Raw genomic sequence first — 24,769 nt, 5'->3', positions numbered from 1 at the left:
GTACATTTCTATTTTCTTTATTATCTTGCCTAATTGCACTGTCTAGAATCTCCAGTACAATGAAAAGCACAGTGGTGATAGTATACATCCTTGTCTCATTCCGACCCTCCAGGGGAAAGTGATTCAACATTGTATTACGAAGTATAGTATAAGCTGTAGTTTATTTATAGATATCTTTATTAGATTAAGGTAGTTCTATATCTTTGCTGAGAGGTTTTTTTTTTTTTTTTTTGAGACAGAGTTTCGCTCTTATTACCCAGGCTGGAGTGCAATGGCGCACTGCAACCTCCACCTCCTGGGTTCAGGCAATTCTCCTGCCTCAGCCTCCTGAGTAGCTGGGATTACAGGCACGCGCCACCATGCCCAGGTAATTTTTTGCATTTTTAGTAGAGACGGGGTTTCACCATGTGGACCAGGATGGTCTCGATCTCTTGACCTCGTGATCCACCCGCCTCGGCCTCCGAAAGTGCTGGGATTACAGGCTTGAGCCACCGCGCCCGGCCAACAATATTTTCAATTTATGATGGGTATATCGAGAAGTGACCCTACTGTAAATCCAGGAGCATTTCCAACCTGGAAGGCAGCTACCCCTTAGAAACCCCTTCCCCATAAAACATGAATCAAAATCTACAAACCTTGTTATATAATAAAGCAAGTTGAACTAAGTTATCATCAGTGTACACATCAGAGCCAGCACTACTTTCCCATTGTTTATTCCAGAGATGCTTGACTCATTTACTAGGCACGTGGGCAGTTTTCTGATTGCTGTTTCCACACTTCGCCTTCCCACAGAGAGATTTCCCCAGTTAGGGGCTGCCTTTTTTTTTTTTTTTTTTTTTTTTTTGAGACGGAGTTTCGCTCTTATTACCCAGGCTGGAGTGCGATGGCGCAATCTCGGCTCAGCAACCTCCGCCCCCTGGGTTCAGGCAATTCTCCTGCCTCAGCCTCCTGAGTAGCTGGGATTACAGGCACTCGCCACCATGCCTAGCTAATTTTTTGTATTTTTTAGTAGAGACGGGGTTTCACCATGTTGACCAGGATGGTCTCGATCTCTTGACCTTGTGATTCACCCGCCTCGGCCTCCCAAAGTGCTGGGATTACAGGCTTGAGCCACCGCGCCCGGCCAGGGGCTGCTATTTCAACGCAGGGAGATAAAAAGTAAAAAACAAGTGCTCGTCTACCACCCGAACGACCCACCCTAGGGAGCACGTCAGCGTTTCCACCGCTCCGGGCAGGCCCACTCGTCCGCGGCTGTTGCACTGGCTGGAAGGGGGCGGGCGACCACGGCTGATTGGCTCCAATGAGGCCGAAGGGCAGCTCCGCCTGCAGCGGGCCGCGGAAGGTGATTAGCTGCTACAGACCCACCCCCTCGCCGGTTAGCGGGCAGGCGAAGCCTGGATTGGTGGAGCTGGAAGAGCTCACTCAGTTGCATCTCGTTCTTGGTGCAGGGCTGAGATGGCGTCTGCGACTAGGCTGCTGGGGCGGCGTGTGGCGAGCTGGAGGCTGCGGCCGCCGCTTGCCGGCTTCGTTTCCCAGCGGGCGCACTCGCTTTTGCCTGTGGACGATGCAATCAACGGGCTAAGCGAGGAGCAGAAGCAGGTGAGGAGACTGACCCTCTTCCTGGCCCCAAGGCCTCCTTCCAGCTGTGGCTTTTTTGCCTGTGGGCAATTGGGAGCGCTAGCTCGGCGGCAGGACGCGGGGCCTCCGTAGCCTCTGTGGAGTGAAGATTTGCGACCGCAAGGCAGGACTGCTGGCAGTAGAGAGGAGTCGAGGCTGGGAGAGCTCTTGAGAGCATGATGGCGTTTTGGTGGGTGATTGGCCAGGCTACCGCTTGTGGCACAAGGGTCCTCAGTCTGTATGTAGTAGCCCACTTACCCCTGAACACTGAGGTATGCGTCTCACACCTGGGTGATCCTCGTAATCACCAGGGAGTCTTTTTTTTTTTTTGTATGAACACCTTGAGGGTTTCATTTAAAAAGCCACAGTGAGCCCTCCTGTCGCTCTTCAGCCCATTGGGTCAAATCACAAAGTTCAACAAGTACTTGAAAGAAGTAGTTAGAGGGCAGGTGCCATGGCTCACGCCTGTAATCCGAGCGCTTTGAAAGGCCGAAGTGGAAGGATTGTTTGCGCTCAGGGGTTTGAGATCAGCCTGAACAACGAAGCCAGACCCCCATCTCATAAAAAGTAGAAAAGTAGAAGATAGAAATCCAGCGGAACCAGATTCCTTCCTGAGGCTTCACTTGGAGGCTGGATTTAGGCAACTTCACAGTTTATGTTTCAGAGCTTCCATGAACCACCTCAGGCAGAAAGGGGTCAATCCCTATTCTCAAGCTTTCCTGCCAAGAGGAGTTTGTAATCTCTCTGAGTATTCAGTCCCTTTTAGTCAAAGGTTCAGGGCCTTGAAAGAGCCTGACACCTGTGGATCTGGAGGCTGCCTGGAGTGCAGCTAGAGCACAGTGGGTGGGAGGTGGGAAGGTGCTGAGGAAGCTGGGAGGGTCAGCTGGTGTCAGCTCCTGCAGGGCCTTGCAGGCCTGGTTGAGGAGCTTCTGTTTCATTGGTACAGTGCAAACTAGTGGAATGATTTTTTTTTTTTTTTTTTTTTGAGATGGAGTCTTGCTTGTTGCCCAGGCTGGAGTGCAGTGGTGCTATCTTGGCTCACTGCAACCTCCAACTCCCAGGTTCAAGGGATTCTCCTGCCTCAGCCTCCCGAGTAACTGGGACTACAGGCATGCGCCACCACGCCTGGCTAATTTTTGCATTTTTAGTAGAGATGGGGTTTCACTATATTAGTCAAGCTGGTCTTGAACTCCTGACCTTGTGATCCACCCACCTCAGCCTCCCAAACTGTTGGGATTACAGACGTGAGCCACCTTGCCTGGCCTGATTATTATTATTATTATTGTTATTATTTTGCTGATGGAGTTTTACTCCTGTTGCCCAGGCTATAGTGCAGTGGCGCTATCTCAGTTCACTACAACCTCTGCCTCCCACGTTCAAGCAATTCTTCTGCCTCAGCCTCCCAAGTAGCTGGGATTACAGCCACCACACCTGGCTAATTTTGTATTTTTAGTAGAGAGGGGGTTTCTCTTTGTTGGTCAGGCTGTTCTCGAACTCCCAACGTTAGGTGATCCATCCACCTCGGCCTTCCAAAGTGCTGGGATTACAGGTGTGAGCCACTGTGCCCAGCCAGATTGATTTTTATGTAGGGGAGTGATGTTTTAAAAAGTGCCATCAAGCTCACTAGGCCGAAGACCTTAAGAAAGAGGGGTGAAGATGATCTCTGAGGAGGCATAAACTACTGAGGCCTCTGTTTCAGTCCTGTGCTGTTTGGTGAAGTTACTGTGGCCTTTTCTCCTGAATGTGCCCTTGGTAATGGGGGTGCTGTCCACAGTGGCATCTGTTTACCTCTCTCCTGTTAGCTTCGTCAGACCATGACTAAGTTCCTTCAGGAGCACCTGGCCCCCAAGGCCCAGGAGATTGATCGCAGCAATGAGTTCAAGAACCTGCGAGTGAGTTGGGAGGCCCGGGCCGGTGTGGGCAGTCTGGGAGTGGGGCTGAGTTGTTTTGTGGTAAATGAAGCCTCCCTAAGAATGCAGCCCCTCTCTCTGAAGTGTTTGGGTCTCATTGTTCCAGCCACATGTGACTGTCTACCTTCCCCTCAACACTCATTCCACTCCACTCCATTCTGTTGGCAGGAGTTTTGGAAGCAGTTGGGGAACCTGGGCGTATTGGGCATCACTGCTCCTGGTGAGTATAGTGTCTCCCTAAAGAGAAATTTTCTTACGTGCCCTTTAAGACAGTTCCCAAAAGCAGCAGGTAGGGAAGGGAAAGATTGTGCTAAAACCCAGAACTGGGCTGGGCGTGGCAGCTCATGCCTGTCATCCCAGCACTTTGGGAGGCCGACATGGGTGGATCATCTGAAGTCAGGAGTTCGAGAACATTCTGGCCAATATGGTGAAACCCCATCTCTGCTAAATGATTCAAAAATTAGCTGGGTTGTGGTTGCAGGCCCCTGTGATCCCAGCTGCTTGGGAGGCTAAGACAGGAGAGTTGCTTGAATCTCGGAGGTGGAGGTTGTGGTGAGCCAGGCTGCACTCCAGCCTGGTTGACAGAGCACGATTCCATCTCCAAAAAAAAAAAAAAACCTCAGAACTGCCTCCTTTGGACCTGTGAAAGCACCCATTAACTGTCAGCCCAGAGAAGAGGACACTCTTCTATTTCATTAGATAGTGACGTGGAGAAGGCAGAGAGATTAATTAGGTTAGTGTGGCTCACTTGGGTCAGCATCAGTCCAACTCTTGAACTCTGCATACTTAATAGGTTTCCCCCAGGTAATTTGGGACGTTTAGAAAACTCTGGATCAGGGTGGGCGTGGTGGCTCACACCTGTAATCCCAGCTCTTTGGGGAGGCTGAGGCAGGTGGATCACAAGGTCAGGAGTTCAAGACCAGCCTGGCCAACATGGTGAACCCTGTCTCCGTTAAAAATACAAAAATTAGCTGGGCGTGGTGGCAGGCACCTGTAGTCCCAGCTACTCGGGAGGCTGAGGCAGGAGAATCGCTTGAACTCAGGAGGCGGCAGTTGCAATGAGCCAAGATCCAGCCATTCTTCTCCAGCCTGGTGACAGAGCAAAACTCTGTCTCAAAAAAAAGAAAAGAAAAAAGAAAACTCTGGATCAAGTGATTGTCTTCATAGTACCTCAGCCTCACTGCCTCCTCTAATCCCTATAAGCTCTGCCCTACCAGTGGCTTCTAGGCAGGAACACTCGGGCAGGTATGTCCCTGTGGGTATTGCCTGTGTCCTCTTCTGCCCACAGGTTAGAGCTCATTTGGGAGCAGATGGCAGGGGGAGGGGGAGAGAGGTGGGCAGGGGAGAGAGATGTCTATCTAGGCTTCCAGGTGAGGTGGTCAGGTGATGTGTTTAATAGGCTCTCTGGAGGGAGAAGGCAGGGAACTGGCAGCCTCTAGTTGGAATATCTAGTTTGAATCCGAAAGAGGCCCAGCCTGGCTTGAGGTACACAGTAAAGAGATGAGCCTGTGGCCTCACTAGCTAAAGCTTAGAAGGCCCACCCTGTGGGCCAAGTGTGATGGCTCACGCCTAAAATCCCAGCACTTTGGGATGCTGAGGTGGGCAGATCATGATGTCATGAGATGGAGACCATCCTGGCTAACAGAGTGAAACCCCTGCTCTACTAAAAATACAATAAATTAGCCGAGCATGATGGCAAGCACCTGTAATCCCAGCTACTTGAAAGGCTGAGTCAGGAGGATCGCTTGAACCTGGGAGGTGGAGGTTGCAGTTAGCCAAGATTGCACCACTGCACTCCAGCCTGGGCAACAGAGCAAGACTCCATCTCAAAAAAAATAAAAAAGAGAGAAAGCCCACCCTGCTTGGGCCTGTATTCACCCTGGGCATGATAGTAGGAGTGGAACCCAATAAATATACTTCTCCTTACTTCCTAGAAAGTTTCATCATAGATGATGATAAAATGAAAACACTTAAAGATTAGTTGAGACCATCTTAATGTAAAAGTGTTGAGGGAAAGGCTGCTGGGCACTCCTAAGCAAGACTTTCCTATTGTGTTTTGAGGGTTTATGCGCCCCACTCCCTGCAGACAGTATACTTCTGAATCAGACTGTATTTTATGGAAGAAAGAGGCAGTTAGAAATCAGATGAAAATGGCCAGGTGTGGTAGTGGGCTCCTGTAATCCCAGCAACTCCAGACACCAAGGCAGGAGGATCACTTACGCCCAGAGTTCAGGGCTGCAGTGAGCCATGATTGTACCCCTGCCTGGCAAGAGAGTGAGAGCCCCGCTCTTGAAAAAAAAGAAAAGAAATCAGGTGAAAACTCTTTCAAGGGGGAACCTGAAAAAGAAAGCCAATGTGGCCAGGCACGGTGGCTCAAGCCTGTAATCCCAGCACTTTGGGAGGCCGAGGCGGGTGGATCACGAGGTCAAGAGATCGAGACCATCCTGGTCAACATGGTGAAACCCCGTCTCTACTAAAAATACAAAAAATTAGCTGGGCATGGTGGTGCGTGCCTGTAATCCCAGCTACTCAGGAGGCTGAGGCAGGAGAATTGCCTGAACCCAGGAGGTGGAGGTTGCGGTGAGCTGAGATCGTGCTATTGCACTCCAGCCTGGGTAACAAGAGTGAAACTCTGTCTCAAAAAAAAAAAAAAAAGAAAGAAAGAAAATGTGAGCTCTGGTTTCTGCATGATGTCCTGGTGGCTGTTTCTAATGTCACCTGCCTTCAGGCTTTCCTTCCTGCAGTTGTAGGGGCAGGTCAAGCTTTCCTTAGAGTCTAGGACCAGCCTGACTTCTTGGTCAGAGTGAACAGGTGCATCGGACCTTGCTAGGCTTGACCAAATCAGCAGGGTTGGGGGTGGTATCAGGTGACCCAGCCACTTTGAGTTTGGATCTGCTGCCAAGGAAAACACGCATATTTTATGAGGAATTCTTTTTTTTTTTTTTTTTTTTGAGACGGAGTTTCACTCTTGTTACCCAGGCTGGAGTGCAATGGCACGATCTCGGCTCACCACAACCTCCCCCTCCTGGGTTCAGGCAATTCTCCTGCCTCAGCCTCCTGAGTAGCTGGAATTACAGGCACGCACCACCATGCCCAGCTAATTTTTTGTGTTTTTAGTAGAGACGGGGTTTCACCATGTTGACCAGGATGGTCTCGATCTCTTGACCTCGTGATCCACCCGCCTTGGCCTCCCAAAGTGCTGGGACTACAGGCTTGAGCCACCGCGCCTAGCCCTATGAGGAACTCTTAAATTCTCTGTCAGTATCTCATCTGCCGTCTGCTGCACAGTCCACCTCCAGATTTTCCCTGAGGCTGTGGCTCTCCTGTCCTGTTGCCAGTCCTGCTTCTTTGGGTTCAGCCCTATGCTATAAAATCTCACCTTCCTGGCCGGGCATGGTGGCTCACGCCTGTAATCCCAGCACTTTGGGAGGTCGAGGTGGGTGGATCATGAGGTCAGGAATTCGAGACCAGCCTGGCCAACATGGTGAAGCACTGTCTCTACCAAAAATACAAAAATTAAAGGCCGGGCACGGTGGCTCAAGCCTGTAATCCCAGCACTTTGGGAGGCCGAGGCGGGTGGATCACAAGGTCGAGAGATCGAGACCAACCTGGTCAACATGGTGAAACCCCGTCTCTACTAAAAATACAAAGAATTAGCTGGGCATGGTGGTGCGTGCCTGTAATCCCAGCTACTCAGGAGGCTGAGGCAGGAGAATTGCCTGAACCCAGGAGGCGGAGGTTGCGGTGAGCCGAGATCGCGCCATTGCACTCCAGCCTGGGTAACAAGAGCGAAACTCCGTCTCAAAAAAAAAAAAAAATTAGCCAGGCATGGTGGAGGGTGCCTGTAATCCCAGCTACTTGGGAGGCTGAGGCAGGAGAATCGCTTAAACCTGGGAGGCAGAGGTTGTGGTGAGCCACGACTGCGCCATTGTACTCCAGCCTGGGCAACAGAGAGAAATTCCATCTCAAAAAAATATATATATATATATATCTCACCTTCCTTAGTCTTTTGCACACACATCACATCCCTTGGCTTTATATCATCTGTTCCTGGTGCTTTGGACACCACCCCCACCCCGATGCCTTTGTTTTTCCTCTGTTAAACTCCAGGCCCTCTTTCTTCATTTATTCATCTGCCTCTGCATTTCTGTAACTTTGTGAGTAGTTGGTGCTCAAGTTGCTCATGTATCTACATCAAGAGTTCTCTCTGGGATAAAGCAGGAGTTGCAATGATTGCCTTCTGAACCACCCCTCAGCCTATCAGCAGCAGCAGGCAAAACCAGTCCAGTGAGCTTGTAAGCAGGTTCGTGCCATCAGCCTATTCATGTTGCTAGTGGAATTTGGAATAGATGCTACAAGGTGTTTCCCTTCTACCAAGAAATGTAAGATTGTTAAAAATGTCCCAATTTAATCTGGGCTGCCTTTTCCACTCCCTTGTACCACACCACTCCCAGTTCAGTATGGCGGCTCTGGCCTGGGCTACCTGGAGCATGTGCTGGTGGTGGAGGAGATATCCCGAGCTTCTGCAGCAGTGGGGCTCAGTTACGGTGCCCACTCCAACCTTTGCATCAATCAGCTTGTGCGCAATGGGAATGAGGCCCAGAAAGAGAAGTATCTCCCCAAGGTGAGGAAATGGAAATTAAATACATGCTAATCTCACAGTGTAACCGCCAACTGGAAGACACCCTCTCCCCTTGGTGGGCGCCAGTCAGACCTGCTTTCTGTAGCATGCTGCCATAAACCAAATGTGGTTAGGAAGGGGCCATGGATTGCTTTAAAATACTTGAGCCAAAAATATTAAAAATAGGACCAGAACTGTTATATTGGACACAGAAATGGAAGAGTAGGACTAGCTTCTTTTGCAAAGGGAATGGGAAAAGGAGAGGTATTTTCAGCCTTGTCATCAGGCTTCTTAGAAGAGACTTCTAGGACTTGACTGATACCTTGGTCTGAGAGAGAAGTTTGAAGGGGTATAATGTGGACAAGAAGACGCAGTATCAGTGAGCGGCTGTAGGGTACTCCAAGGTTATAACAAGGTCTATTGGGGGTTTTTCTTATAGCTGATCAGTGGTGAGTACATCGGAGCCCTGGCCATGAGTGAGTCCAACGCAGGCTCTGACGTTGTCTCTATGAAGCTCAAAGCAGAAAAGAAAGGTAAGGCCGCTCTTGACTTGGGAGCCAAAATGGGCAGAGGTACAGACATCAGGATGAGGGAGCAACAATTGAGGTGGCCCCTGCTGGGTTTCCAGAGCTTTTTCAGAGCTAGACAGCTTCTTGTGCAGCAGCAGGTCTGTGGCCTGACTGAGACAGGCCAAGATGGCTTGAGCAAATAGCCAATATCCTGCCCTTAGGAGATCACTACATCCTCAATGGCAACAAGTTCTGGATCACTAATGGCCCTGATGCTGACGTCCTGATTGTCTATGCCAAGACAGATCTGGCTGCTGTGCCAGCTTCTCGGGGCATCACGGCCTTCATTGTGGAGAAGGTGAGTACCGGTGGGTGCAGGGCCAGGGAGGCTTCTGCCTCCTGACAGTGGTACCAGAGATGGCCCCTTCCACTGATCTCAAATGCAATCAATGTGTGTTCTGCAAGGTCCCCAGAGATGGGGTGAGGCGGAGAGCAGACTGTAAGGAGGGTGACCAAAAAGTCCAGGGAGTTCAGGGCAGATGGCTCACTTCTGAAGACAGTGGAGCCATCCTCAAGCGCCAGGCCACACAGAGAGGTCTAGGAAGGGCAGGACTGAAGGGAGGTCGGGATGTGACAGTCAGGGTACCACTGGTGGACCTGGTGAGCGTGGCCACGGGAGACAGAGGTGTGCAGGGGATGCAAGTGGAGACTGCGTCTGCGGCAGCCTTGAGAGCAAAAGTGAGAAGGACGCACAGCAGGAGTTCAGAGGAGAAGTTGGGAGTTTGGGTTTGTTTTTAGGAATTAAAAAACAGCAAATCTTTTGTCAGAAGGAGAAAAAAAAGGAAAGAAAAAGGAAAATGGAGGTAGGAATTCAGATGTGTGGGAAAGAGTTCACAGAACACAATGGTGAGCAGGAGCAGGAGAGATAAGGATGGGTTACAGGTGATGGTGCGGGAACCACCTGCCTAACAATCAGGAGGAAGAAGCCGGGGCCCTGAGAAGGCTGGGGTCACAGGGGTGGGGGAGTTCGCAGAGAGTTTCTTGAGTGAATATTGTAAAGGTCTGTAGTACCCTCCATAGAGAGGGGGGGAAAGTAGGTGTCTAGGGTTGGAGCAGTAGGGACCTGGCTGAGATTGGAAATCTCTTTCTTTTTTTTTGAATCGGAGTCTCGCACTATCACCGGGGCTGGAGTGCAGTGGCAAAATCGTGGCTCACTGCAACCTCCGCCTCCCAGGTTTATGCAATTCTCCTGCCTCAGCCTCCTGAGTAGCTGGGATTACAGTCACCCGCCACCACACCCAGCTAATCTTTTGTATTTTTAGTAGTGCCTCGGCCTCCCAAAGTGCCAGGATTATAGATGTGAGCCACCATGCCTGGCCAAGGTTGGAAATCTCAAGGTTGCATAACGCTGCCTACATTACAGGGTGAGGGGTACCCTCATTACAGGTGAAGGGCGGCATGTGCCAGCACTCTGCTGGGTGCCAGCACTCTGCTGGGTGCCAGCACACTGCAAACCAGTAGTCCAGGTCAAAGCACAGAGGTGATTCAGTTCAGTCCTGGTGGGATCCCTTTGGTTACAGACAGGAGAACAACAGAGGATAAGGGAATTGACTGGGCTGGTGAGAGTGTCTTGAAAATAATGTCCCCTGGGGGAGGGAAATAAGGCCCAGTGGGGTCAGGAGGGCTCGGAGAATTGAGCATATGATTGAGAAAGAACTGTCTCTGTGAGAACTGGGGAGAACACAAGCTAGCAGCAGAGGAGGCTGGGATCAGTCTGGGGTGTTAGTAGCACCGGAAGGTCCTGGGGGGAGCGTGGGACTGCGATGCTGCCATGCCGTGCAGGTACAGGGACTTGATAAGAAAGTGGGTGCCTTCTCTCCAGGAGTTCTTTCCTTTACCAGGCCCCCTTGGGGCTAATCTGTAACCAGGACCATCCTTTGTTTCCTGTAAAGGGCATGCCTGGCTTTAGTACTTCTAAGAAGCTGGACAAGCTGGGGATGAGGGGCTCTAACACCTGTGAGCTCATCTTTGAAGACTGCAAGGTTCCTGGTAAGTAGCACTCAGAATCGGGGAGCCCCTCTACTGACCCCCTTCCAGGCTGATGTGGCTGTTCTCAAGCTGAGAAAGCCTCTGGGTTAGAAAGGCTCAGCACTATGGCGCTGGGCTGGGGCTGCTGGACAGCGCTCCTTCCTGGCCAGATCCCTGCAGCAGCATGCCTCACTGGCATGGCACAGTCCGTGCAAGGTCTGTATTCAGCAGCCGGAAGAGAGGAGTCAGACCTACCCTTTCCCACTGATGTGCTTAAGTCTTTCTCTACTTTTGCCTGTCCCCTGCATGTAACTCTTCAACCCATATTTTTGTAAAAAAGCTTTTTTAAATGAGTTATTCATTTTTAGTATTAATGATGCTATAAAAACACATCTGAATCCACTGATGGAAGTCACACTTAGTGAAGAAAAGGCAGTTCTGTTTGGGTGTGGGTATTTTCTCTCCCAAGGAACTGAAGTGTGACGTGGTGGAGCGCTTTGGGAGAACCAGTGCAGCCATCATGTACTAACCAGACCAGGGGCATGCATTTGTTGTTGTTTAGGGTTTTTTGTTTGTTTGTTTTGAGGAGTCTCACCCTGTCACCCAGGCTAGAGTGCAGTGGCGTGAGGTTGGCTCACTGCAGCCTCCACCTCTTGGATTCCAACGATTCTCCTACCTCAGCCTCCCAAGAAGCTGGGAATACAGGCACACACCACCCTGCCCAGCTAATTTTTCTTTTATTGAGATAGAGTTTCACTCTTGTTGCCCAGGCTGGAGTGCAATGGCGCGATCTCGACTCACTGTAGCCTCCACCTCCCGGGTTCAAATGGTTCTCCTGTCTCAGCCTCCCGAGTAGCTGGGATTATAGGCACATGCCACCACGCTCAGCTAATTTTGTATTTTTAGTAGAGACAGGGTTTCACCGTGTTGGCCAGGCTGCTGTTGAACTCCTGACCTCAGGTGATCCACTCGCCTTGGCCTTCCAAAGTGCCAGGATTACAGGCGTGAGACACCACGCCTGGCTGGGGGCATGGATTTGATCACATTAGCTGTCTTCTTCAGCCATATACTATGCCTAACACCCATAATCTGACAGCCCAGAAAAGTGTGCTTTAATTACAAGGAGCATCCAGGGAAGGGGATCCGTTGAGCTCCTTCTTTGGAGGGAAAAATTCAGCAAGCATTAAAGACAGGTCAGTGGTGTCAACTCATTTTCCTGCCTACACCTGCAAGACCATCCCGTGTCCTGGCTTACTGGGTGGAGAAGTGCTCAGCGGCTTCTGTCACTAGCTCTGAATGGCCTGTCTCCTGGACAAAGAAGCTTTCATGGACTACCCTGCAGGGAGCTGACATTGGATCAGAGCTGACTCTTCCTGGGGGAAAGAGTAACTCTCTGGTTTCTTTATAGGTGCCGGTGTAGAAAGAGTCAGGGAGGGGTTGGGCGACTTCTAGACCAATTAGCTTTTCTTCTTTCCCGTCCAAGGGAGTCCAGAGAGGGAAGGGAAAGATCTAACAACCCTGGGCTTTGTGGCTGGCCTTGTGGATGGGGTGGGGGTCCTGGCAGCTCCACTTCTGACTGGGAGGGGTACACTTGATCCTTTTCTTTCACGTGGAACCTTAGTTGAAGGTCACTTGACATATTTGTCTTACTTGAGAGCCATGTTTCCAAATCTAGTACCTTTGATGAAAGTGAGGAGGCTGTGCACAGCTCTCTCCCTCTGACCAGCATTTATCCTGGCAGCTGCCAACATCCTGGGCCATGAGAATAAGGGTGTCTACGTGCTGATGAGTGGGCTGGACCTGGAGCGGCTGGTGCTGGCCGGGGGGCCTCTTGGGTAAGTGTGAGGTTTGGGGGAAGCTGGGCTCTGTTGTCCTCCTTGGTGGGTGAGCCACCATGAGCAGCAGCAGCCTTCCTTTGGGTGGCCAAAGGGAGCCATCTCCTGGCCCTGCACTCTCCTAGGAGACAAAAAGAACCTCCTCCTCCTGTGTTTAATTTCTTCCCACTGCAGGGAACTATCATTAAGTGACAGACAAAAGGCCTGAGGAGCAGGGGGTGACTTACTCAGCTGTGAAACATCATCTGGGCTCTAACGCCCCCTGTACCTGTGGTCAGTCAGGGCCATAACTGTGGCAAGAGTTTCTGAAGCTGCTTTTCTCCTCCCTGGGACTCTGGCCTTCCCACACTAGCGTTTTGCCTCTGCACCTGGTGGTGGGATGAGGAGGTGCTCATGGGGCCTTTCTCCTTTCTGGCAGGCTCATGCAAGCAGTCCTGGATCATACCATTCCCTACCTGCACGTGAGGGAAGCCTTTGGCCAGAAGATCGGCCACTTCCAGGTGAGCCAAGTGCTTTTGCTGACATGTGCTCTTCAACTGGGCTAAAGTTTTCTTTGAAGAGAAAGGAAGTGGGGTGGGCACCATGGATGCTTACTATCTTCTCCAGCAAATTCAGCTTGACTGCTTGGAATGCAGTTTTCCTCAGTGTGCAGCTGGGCTCTTAAAGTCATCAGGAAGTTTGTCACATTGCCACTTCGATTCCTGTGTAAGGTGGATGAACTAGACATTGTGAGGTTGGAGAGTGAGGCATGCAGGTTGTGGGGGCAGAAGGGAAAGAGATTGCCATTTGCAGTTAGACCTTCTGGTCTGAAAAAGCTGCTGGAAGGTAATAAGCATTGCAGTAGATGGTGCCTTGGGAGCCATGCCTTTCAGAGGCAGTGATGGCCACCGCGGGGTTCAGTGTGGGCCATGGAACAGCCACTCTCTGGCCGTTCTAACTCCCACATCTGCCTATCCATCTCCACCATCCTGGCTAAATCCCATCTCCTCTCCATGCACCTGCTTCCTCATCCTTGGCTGTCTTATTGCCGTTGCTGACTTGCTTTTTGTAACTGGGAGAGTGTTCCACTATGGTGACCTGTGACCTCCCTTTGTGCCCAGTTGATGCAGGGGAAGATGGCTGACATGTACACCCGCCTCATGGCGTGTCGGCAGTATGTCTACAATGTCGCCAAGGCCTGCGATGAGGGCCACTGCACTGCCAAGGTGAGGGCCAGCCTCAGTGGGGGAGAGGCGGGGGCAGTGGGCCGGCTGCTGGGCCTTGTTGTCTGTGTGCGTCGAAGGCCCCTGCTGACCCGAGCTTCCTCCCGTAGGACTGTGCAGGTGTGATTCTTTACTCAGCTGAGTGTGCCACACAGGTAGCCCTGGACGGCATTCAGTGTTTTGGTGAGTGGCCCCCACTCCTTATTCCTAGGGCTTCCTCGCTCTTGGGGCCTGCAGCTGCTTCAGAAAGCGGTTTTGGGGTGGGCGCAGTGGCTCACACCTCTAATCCTAGCACTTTGGGAGGCCAGGGCGCGTTGGTCACCTGAGGTCAGGAGTTCGAGACCAGCCTGGCCAACATGGAGAAACCCCATCTCTAATAAAAATACAAAAATTAGCTGGGCATGATGGTGCATGCCTGTAATCCCAGCTACTTGGGAGGGTGAAGCAGGAGAATTGCTTAAATTTGGGAGGTGGAGGTTGCAGTGAGCTGAGATTATACCATTGCACTCCAGCTTGGGTGAAAGAGCGAGACTCCATCTCAAAAAAAAAGAAAAGCGGTTGCCTCTCCACTTCTCACTATGTGCTTATGCTAGGCCCAGCTGAGCTGGCACCTTTAGGCTCTTTCTGTCCCAGTTAGAAGGAAGAAATGGAAAGCTAATGAGAAAACTGCTAGAGACCAGGAGTTGCTGTTGCCTTCAGCAACACCCCCATCTCATCCTCCCTGCCTGGTCTCATAGACACCAGGAAATGGGGAAAGGGAAATGTCTCAGGTAGACCAGCTTCTTTCCATGCTGTGTAGTGGTTAAGAGCACAGACTTGAACCGGGGAGCCGAGGTTTGAATTCTCGAGCTGCTACGCCAGTGTCTCCTCGTCCCTGTTTGCCATGTCTGTCAGTGGCTCTGCCATTTCTTTGTTTGGTATCCTCAACACTCTGGGTGGCCTTTCAGCCACAACTTCTTACCCACCCTACCCCCAACAAGGCACAGGAGTCCCCTCTTTTCTTTGGCTTGTCTTTCCATGGTTTCAGTTACTGTGGTCAACCAAGGTCCAAAAATACGAAATGGAGCCGGGCAAGGTGACTCACGCCTGTAATCCCAGCACTTTTGGAGGCTGAGGCAGGCGGATCACCTGAGGTCAAGAGTTAGAGACCAGCCTGGCCAACATGGTGAAACCCCATCTCTACTAAAAAAACAAAAATTAACAGGGTGTGATGATGCACGCCTGTAACCCCAGCTACTCGGGAGGGTTAGGCAGGAGAATCACTGGAACCTGGGAGGCGGAGGTTGCAGTGAGCTGAGATTGCGCCATTGCACTCCAGCCTGGGTGACAGAGCGAGACTTCATCTCAAAAAAGAGAAAAGCCTGGGTGCGGTCGCTCACACCTATAATCCCAGCACTTTGGTGGCTGAGACAGGTGGATCACCTGAGGTCAGCAGTTGGAGACCAGCCTGGCCAATAGGCTAAAACCCTGTCCCTACTAAAAATGCAAAAAAAAAAAATTAGCAGGGCATAGTGGCAGGCGCCTGTAATCCCAGCTACTTGAGAAGCTGAGGCTGAAGAATCACTTGAACCCTGGAGGTGAAAGTTGCAGTGACCAGAGATGGCGCCATTGCACTCCAGCCTGGGTGACAAGAGCGGTACTCCGGCTCAAAAAAAAAAAAAAAAAAAAAAAGCTGGAGGCCAGGCGCAGTGACTCGCCTGTAATCCCAGCACTTTGGGAGGCCGAGGCAGGCAGATTACATGAGGTGAGGAGTTCGAGACCAGCCTGACCAACATGAAGAAACCGTATCTCTACTAAAATTACAAAATTAGCCAGGCGTGGTGAAGCATGCCTGTAGTCCCAGCTACTCGGGAGGGTGAAGCAGGAGAATCACTTGAACCCGGGAGGCAGAGGTTGCGGTGAGCCTAGATTGTGCCATTGCACTCCAGACTGGGCAACAAGAGCGAAACTCCATCTCAAAAAAAAAAGAAAGAAAGCTAAATGGAAGTTCCTAGAAATAAGCAATTCATAAGTTTAAAGTCCACGCCATCCTAAAAAGCGTGCTGAGTGTTGTGCCATGCTCCTCTGTCATGTTGGGTAGTGAGTCATCCTTTTGTGCAGCATATCCATGCTGTGTGGGCCGCCTGCCTGTTAGTAGTCACCTAGAGTATCCATTCAGCCATCTCAGTAACACCGTGCCTGTGTCCAAGTAACCCTTATTTTACTAAGTGGCCCCAAAGTGCAAGAGTAGTGATGCTGGCATGTGGTTGTAATAGTTCTGTTTTGGGATTATTATTGTTAATCTCTTACTTTGCCTAACTCATCAATTAAACTTTCTCATAAGTATGTATGTATAGGGAAAATATATATACATGTGGGGTTTGGTACTATCCACAGTTTCAGGCATCCATTGGGGTCTTGGAATGTATCCCCAAGGATAAGGAGGAACTGGTGTATTCCCCAAACCCCTTCCTCTTGTTCCCTTTTGGTGCTTCTCTTTAATCAGTCTCTCCTCCTGTGGCCTGTTCTATATACTTGGCCTTCTGTTTGCTGTCTTTATTTCACCCACTGTCAGTCACTTCCTTCCTTCTCTGCCCAAACCCTGGTTGCAGGTGGCAATGGCTACATCAATGACTTTCCCATGGGCCGCTTTCTTCGAGATGCCAAGCTGTATGAGATAGGGGCTGGAACCAGCGAGGTGAGGCGGCTGGTCATCGGCAGAGCCTTCAATGCGGACTTTCACTAGTCCCGAGACCCCCTTTCCCTGCACCTAGAGGCCTTTCTTGGGAAGTAGAGATGTGGCGGCTCTCCCACCCTGCCCGCAGCAGGCCTTCCTGCCCAGCTGCTCTTCTTGCGTCAACCCTCTGGCCTCTGGATGAGGTTGCAGTCTACAACGTTCTGCATAACGGCTGCCAAGCACATGGGCCTCACAGCCAGGCCAGTGCCAGGACTAGAGTTCTGTAATTTAAAATGGACTCAGCAGGAAGCATATTGTTGGGGTATTGTTCGGATGGGCTTTGGTGACTCTGTGCCGTTGCTCTCTAACTTCCGAGCCCACCTCCCAGGGGGCATGCAGGGGGCACCTGGGGGTATGCAGGTACCCACCTCTTCCTCTTGGGTGAGGCCTCTGACAGGGAGATCTCTCTTCTCAAGCACAGCAGAGTCAAGGCCCCCTCCATGTACTAGAACTGGGTACAGGTTGAATATCCCTAATCCTGAAATCTGAGACACTCTGGTTCCAAGCATTTTGGATAAGGCATACTTAATTTGCAGTCTCTTTTCTGGGAGAAAAAAAAAAATACAAAAAGCCTAGCCCAGCCAGGCACAGTGACCCATGCCTATAATCCCGGCACTTTGGAAGGCCAAGGTGGGTAGATCGCCTGAGGTCAGGAGTTCAGGACCAGCCTGGCCAACATGGTAAAATCCTGTCTCAACTAAAAATACAACAAAATTAGCTGAGCGTGGTGGCAGGCACCTGTAATCCGAGCTACTTTGGGAGGCTGAGGCAGGAGAATTGGGTGAACCCAGGAGGCAGAGGTTGCAGTGAGCCAACGTTGCACCATTGCACTCTAGCCTGGGCGATGAGAGGGAAACTCTGTCTCAAAAAAAAAAAAACCAAAAACAAAAACCTAGCCCTTGTTTCTTCCAGTTTCTAGAGGTATCAGCTCCTAGCTTGTGAATGCATGTGCTTGGCCAGGCATGCATGGTGGCTTACACCTGTAATCCCAGCACTTTGGGAGGCCAAAGTGGGAAGATCACTTGAGCCTAGGAGTTCAAGGCTGTAGTGAGCTATTATGAGACCACTATACTCCATCCTGGGCAATAGAATGAGACCCTGTGTCTAAAAATAAAAGTAAATGGGCTGAGCATGGTAGCTTATGCCTGCAGTCCCAGCACTTCGGGAGGCCAAGGCAGGCGGATCACAAAGTCAGGAGTTTGAGTCCAGCCTGGCCAATATGGTGAAACTCCATCTCTACTAAAGATACAAAAAAAAATTAGCCAGGCATGGTGACACATACCTGTAATTGGAGCTACTCAGGAGGCTGAGGCAGGAGAATCGCTTGAGCCCGAGAGGGAGAGGTTACAGTGTACTGAGATTGTGCCACTGTACTCCAGCCTGGGCAACAGAGTGACACTTCATCTCAAAAAAATAATAATAATTAAAATTTTTTTTTTTTTTTTTTTTTTTTTTTGAGACGGAGTTTCGCTCTTGTTACCCAGGCTGGAGTGCAATGGCGCGATCTCGGCTCACCGCAACCTCCGCCTCCTGGGTCCAGGCAATTCTCCTGTCTCAGCCTCCTGAGTAGCTGGGATTACAGGCACGCACCACCATGCTCAGCTAACTTTTTGTATTTTTAGTAGAGACGGGGTTTCACCATGTTGGCCTGGATGGTCTCGATCTCTTGACCTCGTGATCCACCCACCTCGGCCTCCCAAAGTGCTGGGATTACAGGCTTGAGCCACCGCGCCCGGCCCAATAATTTAAAATTTAAAAATGATGCCCGGGTGCCATGGCACGTTCCTGTAATCTCAGCACTTTGGGAGGCCGAGGCAGGTGGATCACTTGAGCTCAGGAGTTTGACACCAGCCTGGCCAACATGATGAAATCCTGTCTCTACTAAAAATACAAAAATTAGCCAGGGATGGTGGTACACGCCTGTAATCCCAGCTACTCGGGAGGCTGAGGCAGGAGAATCACTTGAACCCAGAAGACAGGTTGCAATGAGCCAAGATGGCACCACTGTACTCCAGCTTGGGCCATAGAGCGAGACTGTCTCAAAAAAGAAAAATAAATGAACACGTGCTGCTAAGAGTCTGTAGTGGGGCAGAGCAGAAGACAACGTGCTTTTGTGTGCTGTTGGAGACTGGCTCCTCCTGAGGAGCACCTCTGTGCCCTTGTGCACTGCCCTGCCACGGACACCGTCCAGTCCTGGCCATGTGACCACCCACAGCTGACTCAGCAGCAGGCACGGGCCCTACCCGAGTATGCCTGAGTGGGCTGGCCTGAGTCCAGCTAAGGCTGCCTCTGTACCTTTCTCCAGACACCCCAGGCTAATTTTGTTACAACTGCAGAGTGACTGCTGCCATTTTGCATTAAATACATTGCAAAGCCAACCCTCTGCTTCTAAAGCAGTGTTTTTGGGGAGAAGCAATCTGTTCGCCACTGCTTCCTGTCTGGATTCAGCTTGTGTCCTTGGAGAGTGGCTGGTCCAGGTCCTATTCATGCCCTCCAGCCCGTCCTTTCATGAGAGACAGGAAGATAAAATCAGCCCTTAGGATAGAGGTCTCCGCCTCCCTTTCCCAGATCTCACAGTGAGTTTTCAAGGAAGCAGGAAACCCAGAGTGGTAAGTTCATAAAGCAGAAAGAAGCTTACAAATTTCTGAAAACCACCCCTATGTTTTTAAAAAGATCAACACAATTTGGCTTTCTTTAGGTCTAAACTGGAACTAGAATCCAGGCAAAAATGGGGGTGTTCTGTGAATTCCAGCCTGGGGCCCCACTGTACAGGAGTCTGGATAGAGGGTGGTCTGAGAATGGAATGGGTCTGGGTTGTTAGACTCCTGAGCTCCTGTTAAGAGGGAACTGGTTTTCTTGGCTCTCAGCCCAGTGGCGCCTATCCTGGCTTTTGGTCCTGGCCTGCAGCCAAGTGCTGTTCCCAGCTTGAGTCTCCACAGGTGGGGTTAGCTCCTCACCAACCCCAGTTCAGTCCCATCTTGAGGGCAAAATCCTGGGCTCATAGACAGTCCTTTCACATCCCTGTCTTGCCCCCTGCTGTGTTGGAGATCAATGTGTCTAAAAGGGCCATCTCTCTGGCTTAGTGTGTGTGGCTGGAGCAACCACACACTCAGATACAATGTGGCAGAATTCATCCAGTTTGTCTAAGCCCTGCCGACTTGGGGAGGTGATTGCGCTCCCGATTCCATGTGTGAAGCAAAAGAGAAATGTTTTCAAAATAAAAGCAAAAAACCAAAATGAACCATGTAGCCTGCGTGGTAAATGGAAGAGCAAGGGGCACGTCTGCTTTGGTTCTGGTGGGTGTGTTTGGTTGTCTACACGCGTTGGGCAAATCTGCGGCACAGCCGCCAGCTCTGCTCCCTCCGCGGCTGCCTCTTAATCCACTCCAGTTTTAGGCAGGTCACACTCTCAGGACATAGTGCTGCTGTTGATGCTGCCTGCCCTGTGGAAGGGCAACAGAACCTATGGATGTTGCTTAAGCCTGGTCTGAGCACACCCCTTATCAGAACTTGGCAACCAGGAAGAAGAATGCAGGTTCCTGGATCCTACCCCAGACCTAATCGCATCCCCACAGGTGATTATAGACTGCGGCGACCACCCTGTGGGTCCTAAAGCGGGCTTCCCCAGGAGCCTGAGTCCTAACTCTAAATCCATATAATCTAGTGATAACAACCGTGTGACCCTCTCAAGTCTGAGCTCCTTAATCTGCATAACTGGTGTGGGAGGCACGGTTTTGTGCAGGGCCCCCTTCCAGAACACCAGTAAGGTGAGTTGCCCTCGGCGGGATGGACTAGAGCTGGTGTAAACGCAGTATGTGGTCTGGGGAGGGGTGCTCAGTCCACCACCTGCCAGGTGGGAGCTGGGACCTAGGACCCGGGTGGTCATCTGTCGAGACCCCCAGCCTAGGGCGGGTCCAGAGTCCTTCCTCTGACCCTCTCCCTCAGAGTAGCGCACTTGGAGTGCAGCACTGGCTCGCCAGACCCAGCTCAGGTGCCGTATGGAGTTCGTCTGCCCTCTGCCGGCCGACCGCAGGATTACAGACGCGCGGAGCCCGTCTATCTGGCCTTTGCCGGGATTCTGGTTCTAAGGCTACCAGTCTGGGATTTCATGACTCAACGACGTTTTATTTTAGCCAATAAGTACATTAAAGAAGGGCGGCGGGGAGGGGGGCCAGGAGAAGGCTATCCTCTGTTACCATCATTTCATACAAGGCCTTTTTTTTTTTTTTTTTTTTTTTAAGAGTCTCACTTTGTCACCCAGGCTGGAGCGCATGGCGCAACCCGGCTCACTGCAACCTCCGCATCTTGGGTTCAAGTGATTCTCATGCCTCAGCCTCCCAAATAGCTGAGATAACAGGCATGTGCCACCGTGCCCGGCTATTTTTTGTATTTTTAGTAGAGACGGTTTCACCATGTCGGCCAGGTTGGTCTCTAAATCCTGGCCTCAAGTGATCCACCAGCCTCAGCCTCTCAAAGTGCTGGAATTACAGGTTTGAGCCACGGTGCCTGGACAAGAATGGTCATTTCTAACAAAAAGTATAAAGGGGTTGGGCACGTTGGCTCACACCTGTAATCCCAGCACTTTGGGAGGCCAAGGCAGGGGGATCACCTGAGTCCAGGAGTTCGAGATCAGCCTAACATGGAGAAACCCCGTCTCTACTAAAAATACAAAAAATTAACCAGGCATGGTGGTACGTGCCTGTAATCCCAGCTACTCGGGAGGCTGAGGCTGAGGCTTGTTGCTCCAGCCTGGGCAAGAAGAGCAAAACTCCATCTAAAAAAAAAAAAAGATAAAGGATACAAACTCAGACAATGGCCAGGATTTTTATATATTTATTTATTTATTTATTTATTGAGACAGGGTCCCACTATGTCACCCAGGCTGGAGTGCAGTGGCGTGATCTCAGCTTACTGCAGCCTTGACCTCCCGGGCCCAAGCAATCCTCTGGCCTCAGCCCTCCCCCTTGCCAGCCCCCCAGTATCTGGGACTAGAGGCATGAACCACCATGCCAGACTAATTTTTGTATTTTTTGTAGAGCCAGGCTTTCACCATGTTGCCCAGGCTGGGCTCAAACTCCTGGGCTCAAGAGATCCTCATGCTTCTGCCTCCCAAAGGCCTGGGATTATAGGCACTGAGCCAGTGTCCCCAGCCCTTAAATTTTTGTGCTTCATGTTAATGGTTTCTAAAAATACTAGTTTTCAAAAGCTTATTCAAAAAAATAAAAGTCCCCTGTCCCTCCTATCCCCATTCCCAATCCCAGGACAAAAACTACTTTTGAATCTTTAAGGAGCTTCTTTTTTTTTTTTTTTTTTTTTTTTTTTGGAGACGGAGTTTCACTCTTGTTACCCAGGCTGGAGTGCAATGGCGCGATCTCGGCTCACCGCAACCTCTGCCTCCTGGGTTCAGGCAATTCTCCTGCCTCAGCCTCCTGAGTAGCTGGGATTACAGGCACGTACCACCATGCCCAGCTAATTTTTTGTATTTTTAGTAGAGACGGGGTTTCACCATGTTGACCAGGATGGTCTCGATCTTTTGACCTCGTGATCCACCTGCCTCAGCCTCCCAAAGTGCTGGGATTACAGGCTTGAGCCACCACGCCCAGCCTCAAGGAGCTTCTTTTGGTAATTCACTTCATGCCTCTAAGTGACATGCTTATTTATTGATTTAATTGTAGGCTTTTTTTTTTTTTTTTTTTTTTTTACAGAATCTCTGTCACCCAGGCTGGAGTGTAGTGGCACAATCTAGACTCACTGCAAACTCCACCTCCCAGGTTCAAGCAATTATTCTTTCTCAGCCTACCAAGTAGCTGGGAGTATAGGCACACACCACCATGCTGGCTAATTTTTGTATTTTTAGTAGAGCCGGGGGTTGATCATATTGGCCAGGCTGGTCTCGATCCCCTGACCTTATGATCCACCTGCCTCAGTCTCCCAAAATACTGGGATTACAGGCATGAGCCACCGCACCCAGACCAAGGATAGTTCTTTAAAGTACATACATTTGATTTATGAAAAGTTATGGCCGTATTTTTTTTACTTCCTCTGGCCAGCCCTGTCCATGGGCCCGTGTTTGGGAGCCCTGGAATCAGGTGCTGCAGAGCTGTCCCCAGCCCCTGCCCACACTTGGTACCCAGAGCCCACAGCTATGCTAGTGCCAGGTTGGAGCTCTCCTCTCCCTGTGTGCTCTACCTGGTTACTTTTGCAGGGACCATTCCAGAATTCAGCCTCTCCCTCACCCACCACCCACCCGCTCTCAGAGGCTAGCCTGGTATCTCTTAAATATTTCTCAGATCTTCAACATCCTGCCAACTTGCCTCCCTTCTTCCAGGCCATGCCCCTTAACCCTTCCTCTACACTAAACCAGTGAACTATCAAGCTCCCCTAAAAATTCTTCAGTGGCTGCCACCACCTGTAAGATCTAAGGCTTGGCAAGGCAACTATGACTCTAATCTCCCTGGGCCTTCCCCTTCTGCTGCTTTCCTCCTTCCCTGCTGAATGTTCGTGTTCTTGTTGCAAGGAGTCCTCACTGCTGTTTCTTTTTTTTTTTTTAATTGCATGTTAGGTTTTGGGGTACATGTGAAGAACATGCAAGATGGTTGTATAGGTACACACATGGCATTGTGATTTGCTGCCTTCCTCCCCTTCACCTATATCTGGCATTTCTCCCCATGCTCTCTCTCCCCAACTCCCCACCCCCTGCTGTCCCTCCCCTGGTTTCCTGCCACAGACCCCAGTGTGTGATGCTCCCTTCCCTGTGTCCATGTGTTCTCATTATTCAACCCCCACCTATGAGTGAGAACATGCGGTGCTTGATTTTCTGTTCTTGCGTCAGTTTGCTGAGAATGATGGTTTACAGGTTCATCCATGTCCCTACAAAGGGAATGAACTCATCATTTTTTATGGCTGCATAGTATTCCATGGTGTATATGTGCCATATTTTCCCTGTCCAGTCTATCATCGATGGGCATTTGCGTTGATTCCAAGTCTTTGTCTTTGCTATTGTAAACAGTGCTGTAAGGAACATTCATGTGCATGTGTCCTTGTAAGAGAACAATTTATAATCCTTTGGATATATACCCAGTAATGGGATTGCTGGGTCAAATGGAATTTCTATTTCTAGGTCCTTGAGGAATCGCCATACTGTCTTCCACAATGGTTGAACTAATTTACACTCCCACCAAGAGTGTAAAAAAAAAAATATATGGAATGCTTCACGAATTTGCATGTCATCCTTGCGCAGGGGCCATGCTAATCTCTGTGTCATTCCAATTTTAGTATATGTGCTGCTGAAGCAAGCACACTGCTGTATTTCTTACCCCTGTGCCTTTACCCCAGCTGGTCTGGACAGCTTGGGAAGTCCTTCCAGCCCTTCAGCCTTTCTCTTGCTTCCTCATCTCTAAAGCCTTAAACCAGGGCCTGCCTCCTTCAGGAAGACGTCCCTTCCCCAACCTTTTCTCGCTCCTCTGTCTCCGTGTCACCCATCCTGGATGGGTCCCCTTCCTCCTTCTCCCTGGGCATATCTACACTGATGGGCTTGCCAAACAGTTGCATTTATTCTACAAGAGTCTGTTTCCCCGGCATTAGGCAGGCTATGAACTTGAGGTCCAGGACTGTGATTTTTTTTTTTTTTTTTTTTTTTTTTTTGAGACAGAGTGAGTCTCACTCCGTCTTGCCCAGGCTGGAGTACCGTGCAATGGTGCGATCTCAGCTCACTGCAACCTCTGCTTCCCAGGTCAAGCAATTCTCTGCCTCAGCCTCCTGAGTAGCTGGGATTATAGGCACCCGCCAACACACCCAGTTAATCAGGACTGTGATTTAACTGTCTTTCCATGATCACCATCCAGCACAGTTCCTAACATGTAATAGGTGTACAACAAATGTTTATTGAAAGAGTAGATGAGTAGTCACAGGACACTTAGCTCACATTTTGCTGGTATACAGTTTTTTTAGGTAGATGGTGCTCTCTGAGTGTATTACACTATCTTTGAGGTCAAAGACCATCTCTCACTTATCTGAACCCTCCCAATAGCACCCAGGGCTCACAGTAAGTGCTCAGTGGCTATGTTCATGCTGAATGAGTGAAATGACAGGTGGGCCAGAGCCCTGGCCTAATCCCAGCATTGGCAGAAACAGCAGGGCCAGCCGGCTTTGCCTGGCCCTGTTTTCTCCAGGCCTTCCCACCCTGGAGTGGCTGGAGCCCAGCTGCAGAAGGGAGGCCCTCACCCCCCATACTCCTCTGACCCACTCAGAGACAGAAGAAGGAAGCTGTGATAAAAGACCGTGATCCCCTCCTCTGCCAGCTGAGGATGAGAAAGGGAGCTGGACGGGGAAA

General features: G+C 50.5%; 1 protein-coding gene and 1 non-coding gene across 3 annotated transcripts; one reads left to right on the top strand and one right to left on the bottom strand.

Moving 5' to 3' along the window:
- The first annotated feature begins 1,404 nt into the window (after positions 1-1,404).
- IVD (isovaleryl-CoA dehydrogenase) lies at positions 1,405-19,679 on the top strand. 2 transcript variants are annotated; one of them, XM_003935717.4, is made up of 12 exons: positions 1,408-1,599; positions 3,420-3,509; positions 3,696-3,747; positions 7,982-8,151; positions 8,588-8,681; positions 8,879-9,015; positions 10,610-10,706; positions 12,427-12,520; positions 12,939-13,020; positions 13,621-13,725; positions 13,833-13,905; positions 16,314-19,679. In XM_003935717.4, the coding sequence occupies exons 1-12, from the start codon at positions 1,456-1,458 to the stop codon at positions 16,445-16,447; spliced, it is 1,272 nt and encodes a 423-aa protein (XP_003935766.1). In that variant the 5' UTR covers positions 1,408-1,455; the 3' UTR covers positions 16,448-19,679. The 2 variants fall into 2 exon arrangements, with proteins under 2 accessions (XP_010344527.1, XP_003935766.1); XM_010346225.3 differs by lacking the exon at positions 13,833-13,905 and having other exon boundaries at positions 1,405-1,599.
- A 3,953-nt stretch (positions 19,680-23,632) lies between these two features.
- Positions 23,633-23,736, bottom strand: LOC120361432 (U6 spliceosomal RNA). Its single transcript, XR_005577625.1, has one exon. It is a non-coding gene; the product is annotated as a U6 spliceosomal RNA (small nuclear RNA).
- Between the last annotated feature and the right edge of the window lie 1,033 nt (positions 23,737-24,769).

Source organism: Saimiri boliviensis, chromosome 2, assembly GCF_048565385.1.
Source record: "Saimiri boliviensis isolate mSaiBol1 chromosome 2, mSaiBol1.pri, whole genome shotgun sequence".
NCBI classification, from domain to species: Eukaryota; Metazoa; Chordata; class Mammalia; order Primates; family Cebidae; genus Saimiri; species Saimiri boliviensis.
This window is presented reverse-complemented; position numbering and strand designations above follow the sequence as displayed.

Coding starts and splice junctions, on each gene's coding strand:
- IVD (XM_003935717.4), top strand. CDS start 1,456: ATGGCGTCTGCGACTAGGCTGCTGGGGCGGCGTGTGGCGAGCTGGAGG. Junction 1,600..3,419: donor TAAGCGAGGAGCAGAAGCAG/GTGAGGAGACTG, acceptor CTCTCCTGTTAG/CTTCGTCAGACCATGACTAA. Junction 3,748..7,981: donor ATTGGGCATCACTGCTCCTG/GTGAGTATAGTG, acceptor CACCACTCCCAG/TTCAGTATGGCGGCTCTGGC.